Here is an 11,519-nt window from a genome sequence, read left to right on the forward strand (position 1 = left end):
GAGTCATGTTCTAGTGAAGTGTAAAGATACTGATCCTTATTTAAAATGTCTGGTGCTTTTCTGCTCTCCAGCTGTAAAGTAATGCCTAGTGTAATTCCATCAGGGTTTTGTAAGCGTGTAGATACTTTCTGCGTTTTAAGAAAGCCATTAAGCCCTGTCTGAAAAGGTCTGTTGTCAGCGTGCTGTGCTCTCTGTGCCTCCCTGCTCACATCAGCTGCTGCAAGTATAGTTGCTGCTAAACTGGCCGTAAAGGCTTGGCTTTGTTAGTCACCTTGTGTTAATCAAATTGATAACAACATGCAATAGTAACAAAGGCAGAACGTTGCATTTGAGTGATCACGATGCAATGACAAAATAGATAAAAATATAGTATTGCATCCGACTGTGAAAATTAATTTAGAAATAACAGGACTTTTTTTCCCCCCCTATGTTAGGAAATAGAAAATCACCTTGACAAGGACACTGAGGGCTATGATGTGGTGCTGGATGCCATAGATACGATGCAGAGAGTGGCATGGCATATAAATGACATGAAGAGGAAACATGAACATGCCATCAGGCTCCAAGTGAGTTCCCAAAGAGATTTTATGGGTGTTTGTGAGCTGTTTTTGTCAATATATATGCTATTAACTTTTTTAGTTTGTCTTTTCTTTGAATCTTTGTCAGTCATAGTGTAGAATCCTGTTAAGCATGCCTTGGCTGTTTGATTAGAGAGACCATGATCATAGCTGCTGCAGGAAAATCTCAGATGTCTCTGCCCTACAAGCAGCATCCTGTAAAGCATTTATTTCGCAGTAATATGGAAGTTAAGATAACTTTTCCTTCTTCCTTTCCCTCAATTGTACAGCACTGCTGTGCAACCCTAGGGCATGGCTTTGTTCAGAAATCCTGTGGTTTCCGATTTCTCCCCTTTGTGCTGATTAATTTTGTTTTGAGGCATTTCTTGTGCTGCTTCTTGTTTAAGCACTTTCCTCTTGGGCTTTTAAAGACTCATTATCAGTTGCTTTATGAAAAGTATAAACCTAGAAATATGATAGTTAGAAAAAGGTTAACTTCACTTTGAATGAAGGATTTTTGGGGAGAAAACAACAGCTACACTCTGAGTAACTTTTGGCTTCAGGAGCAAGCAATTTTGTAGACATTTTTCACAACAGTCATTCTGTTCCAAACTTCCCAGAGCATCAACGATTTTACATCACATTTTCATCAGCAGTATTTATATTGCTTTAAGAAAACTGGAGGGATTTTTTAGTTTATAAAAGGGAATAATAGGTTTATACCATTCCAGAAATCTATGTCATGTCATTCTTCATCCCTTTTTTTTCTTTTTAACATAAATAGTACTTATTGGCTCTCATTTTTGTTGGGGTTTTTTGTTGTTTGTGTAGGGAGAATAGAGTTACATTTGATAATGTCTTGCCTGCAGCAGTGTAACCTTTGCCATACATTGCTGGAAATGCAAGCTAATGGCTTAGCAACAGTCTGCTATAAATCTGAGTAATGATAACCAGTAATATTTGGCAGTAAAGAGAGTTAAATGCTTTTGGAAAAGTGGATTTTTAATTTTTTAAATTAATTTATTGAGCTCAAATGGCAGATGTATGGGGTTGTGGAAAATGTTTATGTTTATATTTACCCTTTTAAAAAGTAAAATCTGTTTCTGCAGCCATAAGGATAGGTCTTCTGTGGGCTTTCACACTGCTATTTGGTCTGTAATGCTGCAAGCACTGTGACAACAGTTCCTGTGCAGTCTCCCTCAATGATGGTGGACACGATCCCTGGGCTGTACCCGAACTCATTTACAAGTTCCTAGAGAGACCTGATAAAAATGAAAATTTTTAATTTATGATGGTTTTTTTTTTGTGTTTTTTTTTTTTTTTTCATTTTAATTTATGATTTTTTTTTGTGTGTTTTTTTTTTTTTTTGTCACAGTCTTGTGTATAGTCCAAAGTGTGCTGCTTTTGGGTTTTCTTCTGTGAATGCTCTAGGCTACATTTGTGTGTGAAATGTACTGAGATGTCTTCTAGGGGAATGCTGTGTTCAAGTGTAGTGTCCTAGAGAGACCAGCCTAGGATGAGGAAATCTGTCCCTGCTTTGCTAATGCTGCCAGGTTTAAAGTTCAATGGGCATTTTTAAAGTTTTCCCTACTTAAGGTTTAGTCTGCTCTTAACTATTTGCTGTACTGTTCTTTAATGCTGTGTCATTGCCACTGACAGGAAAAACAAGCAGCTGAAGGAAATAAGAATATCCATAGCTAAGCAACACAGACTTGTGCAGATGTTCTTAGATGTTTCTTCAGCCTTTTTTTTTTTTTCTTAAGTAATAAATAAGATGAGAAATATTTATGTTGTGTATACAAATTATTGAAAGTACAAATAAATCTTGGCATTTTCAGATGATCAGTTGACCCAAATCACTTCTGGTCCTTCAGTCTTCTGAGAAACATCTCTTCAATCTGGACACCTCACAGAGGTGTCTTCTGTGATGGGCCTACAGAACATAGAGGAGGTGTTAGAATTCATCCAGTGGGGAACCACACAACTTCACGAGGATACACAGGGCGAGAGAGAAATGTTAAGAGAATTGGTTAGGGATGGAGAGGGGAGAGGGGAGCAGGCCCAAGAAAGACTGATGACTGAATTACAGACTGTTCTCCATCTCTGTGAGCCCTGGGAGATGGGGTTGTGCTCTTTGAGCACAGGCTGCCCTGGGAATATCAGGGCTTTTTTCTGGCTCCATGCAAAGGTAACCAGTACTGAGGAGGGCATGTTTTAGTCTAGGCTTAGCAATAGGCCTCCAAGCATCTGGCTGCAATGTTGCCTGTAACCTAGCAACCTCAGTACCGGTGTAGGGTGACTTTAGACTGTTGGATGCTGAACTTCATGTGTGTGGAATGGCCTCAGCAGTTTTTGTTGGAGTCTTTATTTAAGGAAGATCTATGAAATGAATGTTGGTTGTTTTTCTTTGATCTGCTGCAGGAGATACAGAGTTTGCTCACTAACTGGAAAGGGCCGGACCTCACGAGTTATGGGGAGCTGGTGTTAGAAGGAACATTCCGCATTCAGCGAGCCAAAAATGAGCGCACATTGTTCCTCTTCGACAAGCTGCTGCTAATTACAAAAAAGAGAGATGAGATGTTTGTATACAAAGCTCACATACTGGTATGTTGGAGGGCAGGAGGTCATGTGCTGATTTTGGGTCTCCCCGAAACTCCTCTGTGACTCACATCATTGCTTCTCTTTGTTATAGTGTGGGAATCTCATGCTTGTTGAAGTAATACCAAAGGAACCACTCAGCTTTAGCGTCTTCCACTACAAAAATCCCAAGATGCAACATACTGTCCAGGTATGACAGAAGCCTCCCTGCCTACTGGGTAACCTGACCAATGGCCATATGCTGTTCCTGAGCCTGCATAGTGAAGTAATACATTTTCTCATGGTGCTACAATTTTTTACCAGGCAAAGTCACAGCAAGAAAAGCGCCTTTGGATTCTTCACCTGAAGAGGTTAATTCTAGAAAATCATCCTGCTAAAATTCCTGCCAAGGTAAAAATAAAAAAAATCAAACCAAAAACCCACCACCTCCTTGTATGTGCATTTAACTTAAAGCAATCTTGTTAGCTGCCAAATGCATGGCAATTTACAGAAAGTTTCAACTCCAGGAGATAGATTCACATTTTTTATTCTTATGTCTCTAAAAGTTCCTCAAAATTAATGGGAAAGTTCCACTAAAAGCAGCTACTGAGCTTGGTACAGGAGTAGAAGAATTTAACTGGGTTAGCAGTATTGCCAGCCACATTAGGATTTGCTCACTAAGACATGAGTAACAGATGTGCAATGTCAGTAAGCTCCACTGTGAGAGCATACCTTGGCTAGATACTGCCTGTCTGTACAACACTGAGGAGCACTAATTGCAGCATGTGTAGACATTACCAAGCTAGTTTTAATGTGTCTTGGTCAGGTATCACAGCAGTGAAGCCATTAGTAGCAAATACTTCACTTTACAAATACACACACCCATTCTGAACTCTGCATCCTTAGCAGGGGGCTAACTCTTGCTGTAACACAGCAACCACTCGCTCATGTGGATATTTTTTCTGATTTTTTATTTCCCACTGAGTTTTACTGATTATTTTTTTTTCAGTATTAGTTTCACTAATCAGTTTCCATGATTTTTATGCTGTAATGGCTAAAAAATGTTACCTCTGACTGATGTACACAGGGCTACCCTCATTTTCAACAAAAAAAGAACTATGGGAGAAAAAGTAAGCCCTAGCAGTTGCTACTACTAATTCTCCTCTTTTTGTTGACAGAGTTTATCAAAGGTATAAAGTTTATGCTAGTATCCACGCTTACAATGTAAATACTCGTTGCAGTTTATTAGGTTGTAAAAAGAAATTCTACAGCATGATCTCAGCTTTTGTATCAAGATTTTTTTCTTATTTCTTATTGGATTTTTTTTTAATCTGTGGAAAAAATGTGTAGCCAAAAATGTAATGCCATTTTCTGCTCATAGAAATGGTTTCACTTGAGAAAGGAAAATTCTAACCAAGTAAATATCTGAGGTTGTTTGTACTTTCTTTATTTAATTTATTTTGACAAACCAATAGTTTCTAGTTATGGGACTTTTCTCGGCCCAGATTTTGGAGGATTTAATGGTAGTCCACATGTGACGCCTGGTGGAAAATTACTGAACTGCATTTGTAGAAGGGCAAGCAGGTTATGTAGGCTATTTTATTTTAGTTTAGTTTATTGCTTATTAGCTGATATGCTTAATAAACATCCAGATTATTTTTCCTATTTAAAAAAATGTGACAAATTTTAAGCAAACATGAGATGCTTTTTATCCTGGTTCAATCTTTCTTAAACTAAACGATGATTTATTTAGTTTAAAATAGCTAAACAGCTATTTTTAAAATAGCTGTTTCTCAAGGAAACTCTCAAAGAAAGCAAGGGTGACAGTGCACCATCAACTTCAGAATTGAAAAATAATTAAGGAGTTAAACTATTTGATTTTTAGGGAGGAAATGTTCTGTGAATCACAAAAAACTTGTGATTCCCAAATACTAGGGCCAGTTTTGTGCCAATCCCAGCAATGTGGAGTGGCGTATTGATGGCTTTGAATTCAGGGACTTGTAGAGAGATCTCTGGAGGTTTGTGTCCCCATGGAGGAGACACAACATGGCCAGCATGATCTCAGTGTAGAACAGCCCCTGTCTTTGAAGCCAGAGTATTTTTTGCGGTCAGATGTGCCATCACCACATCCTCCAGAAATACCTCACATCTGTGGTGCCGCAGGTACACAGAGCTCCTGCCAGCAAAATTCTTTTTCACATATGCAATGTGTCCAGCACACAGAGAAAGACAGAAAATAACGCTGCTAACCATATTTATTAGTTCAAAAATTAAACTTGCTTCTTCTTATATTTAAACTCACTACTATCTGTAACATGTAATGTAATTTGTCCTTCTACTTATAGTTTAACTTTTTCATTTGTTATTTTTTCTCTTTCAGGCCAAACAGGCAATTCTAGAAATGGATGCCATACGTAAGTTTATTCTTTTTCACTTTCATTTTTAAAAATTCATAAAAACATCTTCAAAAGTTTGGCTTTAACTATTGGTTTCATCTGAGATGGAAGAAGGCCAAGCTTATGTTCCTTGAATTATTACTTTGCTGGAAAAAACCAAAACCAGCTGCAGATCCTTTGAAGCTCTGTAGGCATTGGACTGACTGATCTGCAACCAACAAATAATGTTGCATGATGAGCAAGGAAGAGGTGGATTAGGCCTTCTGTAGACTCTCCCCACTTGCTTTTGCTTATTCCATGCTGACTAAATGTATGATCTGTTCTGTGTTGTAGCATAAGCTCCTTCTGGCTAGGACCCACTGAAGGGCTAGCAATAAGCAAACGCAGTTTGAAGTATGTAGCAGTGTCATGGCTTATTTGTGCTGGAAAACGTGCAGCTGGAGGACAGAGAGGGAAGCTGCCAGCTGCTCACTGCACTGTGCGTGGCCTCTCTGGAAGGGAGACAAGGGAGCCCAGAGCCTCTGCGGTGGCAGCACATCTGGCTGCTCTGGGTGTCTTCTGTCACCCTGCAGCACCATTAGCACAGCAACTGCTCTCCTGGCTACGGCAGAAAGCAACTGTGCCCACTGAGCAGCCCAAAGGACTCTCATACTGGGACCCAGCAAGCTCGTGCTTGCGTCTGAGGAGTTTACCTGTGTGTGCCCCAGGAACCAGGGCTAGAGAACGCATGTGGTGCCCTCTGAGTGCTGTCCCATCTGCGCTGTCCCTGCTGCTGCCTGTATCTGCTGCTTGCTGCTTTTGCTAGTGCAAACTGCATTAGGTCTTCATGTTGCCAGTGATCCCTAGCAGCGTAAGGAAATGAGCACAACAGTCCTATAATACAAATGCTGACGAGGTCTTGCGGTAAAGCGGGCTTGTTGTTCACTTATGTAGTTGTATTAGTCAGGAAAGCTCTGACTGAGAAACTGGCAAAGAATTGAACAGGATGATGGTGCATAAGTGTTGCTGGATTAGCCATCTGGAGCAAGGCACAGCTAAATGGGCAAAGCATTTCCATGGCTGGATGGTTAACAGCTGCCCTGCAGCAGCACACCACCTTGCTTGTGTTGCTTCAGGCTCTGATGAAGTGCCACTTTGTCAGTCATAAAGGGATGATGGCACTGCCTCCAAAGAGAGCTGCAGAGGCGAGTGAAATGACAGCCTTGTCCCTCGCTTATTCCTTGTGCCTCTGCTTGTTCCACAGATCACCCAGGCTTCCACTACAGCCCCGAGGGAGAGATGAAATCATCATACCAGCCGAAAGAAGGCAGTGCTTCTCACAGAGTGAGAAGGAAATCAGGTGAATAAACTCTTTTACCACCAGGATGACAAGAGAGAAAACAAACAGGGTTGTTTAGGGTTGGATGAGGCTGGGCACTTGGAATTGGTCTTTAGCCTGTACTATGCGCAGATTTAACACAGCATAGTAACTCTCAGGCAGAGGTAGAGTATCTTATTAACCATTTGTTGTTTGTGTGATTTATTTTTTTAATCCACTGTTTGCATTTAGTTTCATGGATATACATTCCTAATGACGGATGTGTAAAGAACAGTCAGTACTTTCTAATGAATAAATGAATGTGTATGCAGGAAAAGCCAGTCACATTAGTTAAAGCTGACATTTCTCCCCCGCACCCCAAGTAATTACTGTCTCAGAAATGGTTCCATCCTGATTGTAGGCTTGTTATTTCAAAGCATGATTACTATCTTTACTTAGTGTTATGTCTGTCTTATGGATAATAGAGATTTGAGAGGTGGTTATGCTGACTTTGGAGTTTGGTTTTTTTCTCCTAGCTAAAGCATATATCCATAATTACTGTTAGTTTCCTCTCGAAGCCACTACAAATATCTGTGTATTTGGATGACTTCATACTGCAGTCACTGTGTTCCCCTCATCAGCTACTTAAAGACCTTTCCAATTGCGAGTGTATTACATTGTGTATTGGAAATCACTTAAGGTTCATGAGAGTATCAATGTTGTGATTTATCATGCAGTGGCATTTGTGTCTGAAAAACAGACAAGTTTTAATTACTTTTCAGGCATCTTCCTTTGTTTCTGAGCCGAAGGATCGCCTGTAAAAGCTGTAATACAAAATACTGATCAAATGGCCTCCTATGTAACATTCAGCTACTTATACTTTTAAGGCCATGCTAAGCTGTTGGTACCTCATACATATTTCTAATAGGAAACCTCCATCAGCTTAGAGCAATAGCAGAGATGACGAAGTCTTTTGAAAGCAGAAATCTTAACATGTGATGAAAATTTACATGCAGCTTGTTGTAGGGAGGGCAGCTGCTATTGCATTAAGAAACATGTATGGTTTTTGGGAACAGCTGTAGGTTTAACACTTCAACAAATACTTTTTAATGAGAAAATTGGGTGATTAAGAAATGAAAATCTGACTTCCTTGTATGGGCTCAGGAGCTTAAATTTTGGTATCTGTGTTATAAAAAGTTGGCCAAGATGCCCATAACTTTCTTTGGGATGCTGGAGTGCTTAACATGTCGTTGTCTTTTTCAGAACCCTCATCTAGAGTCCATAAAGTTTTGAAGTCAAATGGTAAGCTACAGTGTCTACTGTTTATTGACCTAGTGCTTCTGTACTTTGTAGAACAATTAAAAATGGATCCTTTTCTATAACTTTCTCTAAACACATTGCGGGGCAGGGAGGCAGTATGCAGAGAAAACAAAATGTTAGTGTTAAAATCTGACGTCTGTTTGTCCACATTTGGTCCTGTAAACATCCTTGCAACTGATAGCTGAACACACAGAGTCTTGGCCATTGTGAGTAGCTGCCCGTATCATATCAGGGTTGCAAAATGCGGATCTCAAGTGCAAGTCATGCTGTCTCTGTTTTATCAGAGACTCTATAGTCTGTTTGCTCAATTGCTGCTACATTTAATCCCCTTTGGAGAATTTGTAATTGGGATCTTAGTGTAGCAGTAAAACGGGCATAGACTGGCACCAGTTTGATTATTCATTAATGATGAAGTATATATTTTTGTTTTCAGATATAAGTCCAGATGTGCAGAAGGTAAGCTGTTTCTTGTATTTATTGGCTTAGCACATTCAAATGACTTCAAGCACAGTATTTACTGTCGAATCTGCCTTTTCTTGGTTGTGTTGATTTTAAGAACAGAAACAAAACCATAGATGTTGTTTAGTGTCCCCAGTAAGACTATGGGAATGAAAGCAATAGAAATACAGCTTAACTATTTCAGAAATATCTAATAGAGAAAAAAAAAAAGACAATCTGTATATTGTTTGTACTTTAAAATACTGTAGGGTACTTAAAAACACCACTATAATCACAGAATTTATTTGTATAAAGATAGTGTTTGTTATTTGGAGCATGTTTTTGCATTTATTAAATAAGAGTTGAAAGTTTCAGCTTATTCTGATATATATATATATATATATTTAAATCATGATATATGACCAAACAAAGCCAATACAGCTTAAGCAGATGGAAATGAATATTTCTAATTTTTACATTTTCTGTAAGAATTTATAATGAAGTGCCCAGTGCAGTTTGAAAGCCTTGTATTGAATTTCAGGTCCTAGGCTTTTATTTGGGATGCAACTTAAAGTGGAGTGTGTGGAAGAGAGTACATTAGATATGACTTCTCTGGGATGCCATAACACTGAAGCCCATGACTGGGGTGGGGATTCTTGCATGTATTTTTTCAGTTCTAAATATTTTATGGAAAAATGCTGATTGTTATACTTGTTTCTTTATAAATCTAATTTCTGTGCAGCTAAACTGAACGTTGCTTAAATATTGCCTTTAAGGCTGATGTAAAACAGCGTCTTACTAAAATATAAAATCTCTATAAACTTCTAAACAAATTTTTGTGGTGTTTTTTTTTTTTTTTAAGCGGATCAGTATTGAAGGAGCCCTATTATCTCAAGCCACCAAACTAGGATCAAGTGAAGCCCTGCTGAAGTCTGGGAAAAAGGTTTCCTTGGAATCCACTGGGCTGGAGAGCCAATTTCAGGAGTCCATTGAGCCTGCCTACAGCAGCGATCAGGATGAAAATCTCCAGACTTCTGCTACAGAACAGATTGATGCTGACGATGAAGAAGAGTCTGAACAGGTAGGGAAAAGAGAGGAAAAAAATAAAATCCTTTTTTTCCTGGGGAGAATGGAAGAGGGATTAAAATTACATGTAAAACTGCAAGGAGGCAGGAATGTGTTAGTGTTTGTAACTCTTTCTCCTTTAGAATATTTTTATTTAGATATCTCACAACACTCTCTTGCATTTTAACAGAGGTGTTGTAAAATTAGCCCTTATACAGCAGATTAAATTCCCACTGCTTGAAAGAGATTTTACTTAGCCCTTTACAGTCCTCAAGCCTAGTTTTGACAGAAAGCTCTTGGTTTTACCTGTTGTGCACAACTGACCTTTCCTTGTTTCTTCAGCTGATGCCATGACAGAAACCTTTTTAGGCCACATGCAGACAGTGCCTTCAGGTGTCCAAAGCAGGGACTTGAGTATTTAGCTAAGATTCAGGCACTGCCACATGTGATGTTGGTGTTCCTTGACCTGTGAGCTTCTGGCCATAGATAGAAACATGTGAACTTTAATATGAGATGTTGTGAGTTGGATTTATGAAGATGAGAATCTTTGCCCCTTACTGTTGCAGTCATTCAACAGGTGGTAGTATTCCCCACTCTGCATGATGTTTCCACATCTACGTAGTACTTCTGAAAGGCTAAAGCTCCAGTTTTGAAATGTGAATGTATTAAAGAATGTAGATTTTCATTTTTTTTTGTTTAGTTGATGCTGAGGTCATATCCTAGTGTGGTCCATTTATTTTGTGAATTATCCAAAACCTATTATTGAAATGATTTTTGAAGTTTACTGCACATTTCCTCTTTGAAACTACAGTATTTGTTTTGTAAATCTTTGATAAAATCATATCTCATATCAGTGTAGTGCAGTGTCTTGTAATTCTCCCTCTTCCTGACATGAGTAAGTACAAAAGAATAAGTTCAAAAGAATACCACTACAAAAATGTATAATAGTGGTTTACTGTTTAATCCTTGGTGTGGCATCAATACCTTCTCTGATTCCCCCTGTTCCCACCATGCACGCCCTTCACTCATGTATAACATTCTGGCTTTCTGTTTGTTTGGTTTGTATTTGTTTGTTTGTTTTGGGGGTTTTTCTTTCCCCTGGGAAGTTGGATGACAGCATTTTTTTTAGTTTAGACCTCTTTCTGGTTTTCAGGACTGCAAGTGGTAGCAAGACTATCCCCTCTCCATTTTAAAACAAAAAAAACCTTTGAAAATGGAATTTTTGTGCGACCACCTTCTTCTGTTATAACTTTGGCTGCGAGATTAAGCCCTTTCCCTTGTCCAGTTTCTATGTATTCTTTTGCCTCTATATCTTTCTGCACGTATTCTGCTTTCAGCCCCTTTTGACAAGCTGTATAGATTGATTTCATTTAGTTGGCTATTGTAAAGAAAGTTTTCTAGGCGCTGAACCATCCTTGTGGCAGTGTTCTGACTACTCACGAGTATTTTGTCCTCCTGATGTGGATACCTGGCCTGTTCTAGCTGCTAGTAATTCTTCTGAACAAAGCTGTACAGAGAACTGTAGATTTTATTACCCCTCCCTTGCTCTTTTCTTTTAAATTATAGGGAGTGCAGCAAAACTCACTACAGAAATCGAAAGGGGGAAGAAAAAGACTTAATAGTCAAGCTGCTGAAAATGTTGAAAAACGGAGAAGTGTTAATCTCAACAAGTGTGAAACACAGGTATTTTAAAAAAAAAAAATTCTATTTTGCTGTGCATCATAGATATATCAAAGAAATCTGTATTTTTCCTGGGTAGACAGATAAGTCATCTTCTGTTTATGTAACTTACTAATATTCATATCATTGAAAAATTCATCTGTATGACGAAAATGATGTATGATGTGGGTGTGACCCAGGCTGTCTCTG

At 38.8% G+C, this 11,519-nt stretch overlaps 1 protein-coding gene across 1 annotated transcript in view; it reads left to right on the forward strand.

Moving 5' to 3' along the window:
• LOC104530155 (pleckstrin homology domain-containing family G member 1) overlaps window positions 1-11,333 on the forward strand; it is a gene marked incomplete at both ends in the record, with an annotated part of 25,008 nt that extends 13,675 nt beyond the window's left edge. The window contains 10 exons of the mRNA XM_029086655.1: window positions 435-566; window positions 2,979-3,161; window positions 3,250-3,345; window positions 3,459-3,545; window positions 5,515-5,548; window positions 6,774-6,869; window positions 8,091-8,129; window positions 8,581-8,603; window positions 9,448-9,666; window positions 11,217-11,333. Of these exons, the coding sequence (XP_028942488.1) occupies window positions 435-566; window positions 2,979-3,161; window positions 3,250-3,345; window positions 3,459-3,545; window positions 5,515-5,548; window positions 6,774-6,869; window positions 8,091-8,129; window positions 8,581-8,603; window positions 9,448-9,666; window positions 11,217-11,333 (1,026 nt within the window). The remainder of the gene's footprint in view (window positions 1-434; window positions 567-2,978; window positions 3,162-3,249; window positions 3,346-3,458; window positions 3,546-5,514; window positions 5,549-6,773; window positions 6,870-8,090; window positions 8,130-8,580; window positions 8,604-9,447; window positions 9,667-11,216) is intronic.
• Window positions 11,334-11,519: the final 186 nt, after the last annotated feature.

Source organism: Antrostomus carolinensis, unplaced genomic scaffold (genome assembly GCF_000700745.2).
Source record: "Antrostomus carolinensis isolate BGI_N321 unplaced genomic scaffold, ASM70074v2 scaffold42288, whole genome shotgun sequence".
Lineage (NCBI taxonomy): Eukaryota > Metazoa > Chordata > Aves > Caprimulgiformes > Caprimulgidae > Antrostomus > Antrostomus carolinensis.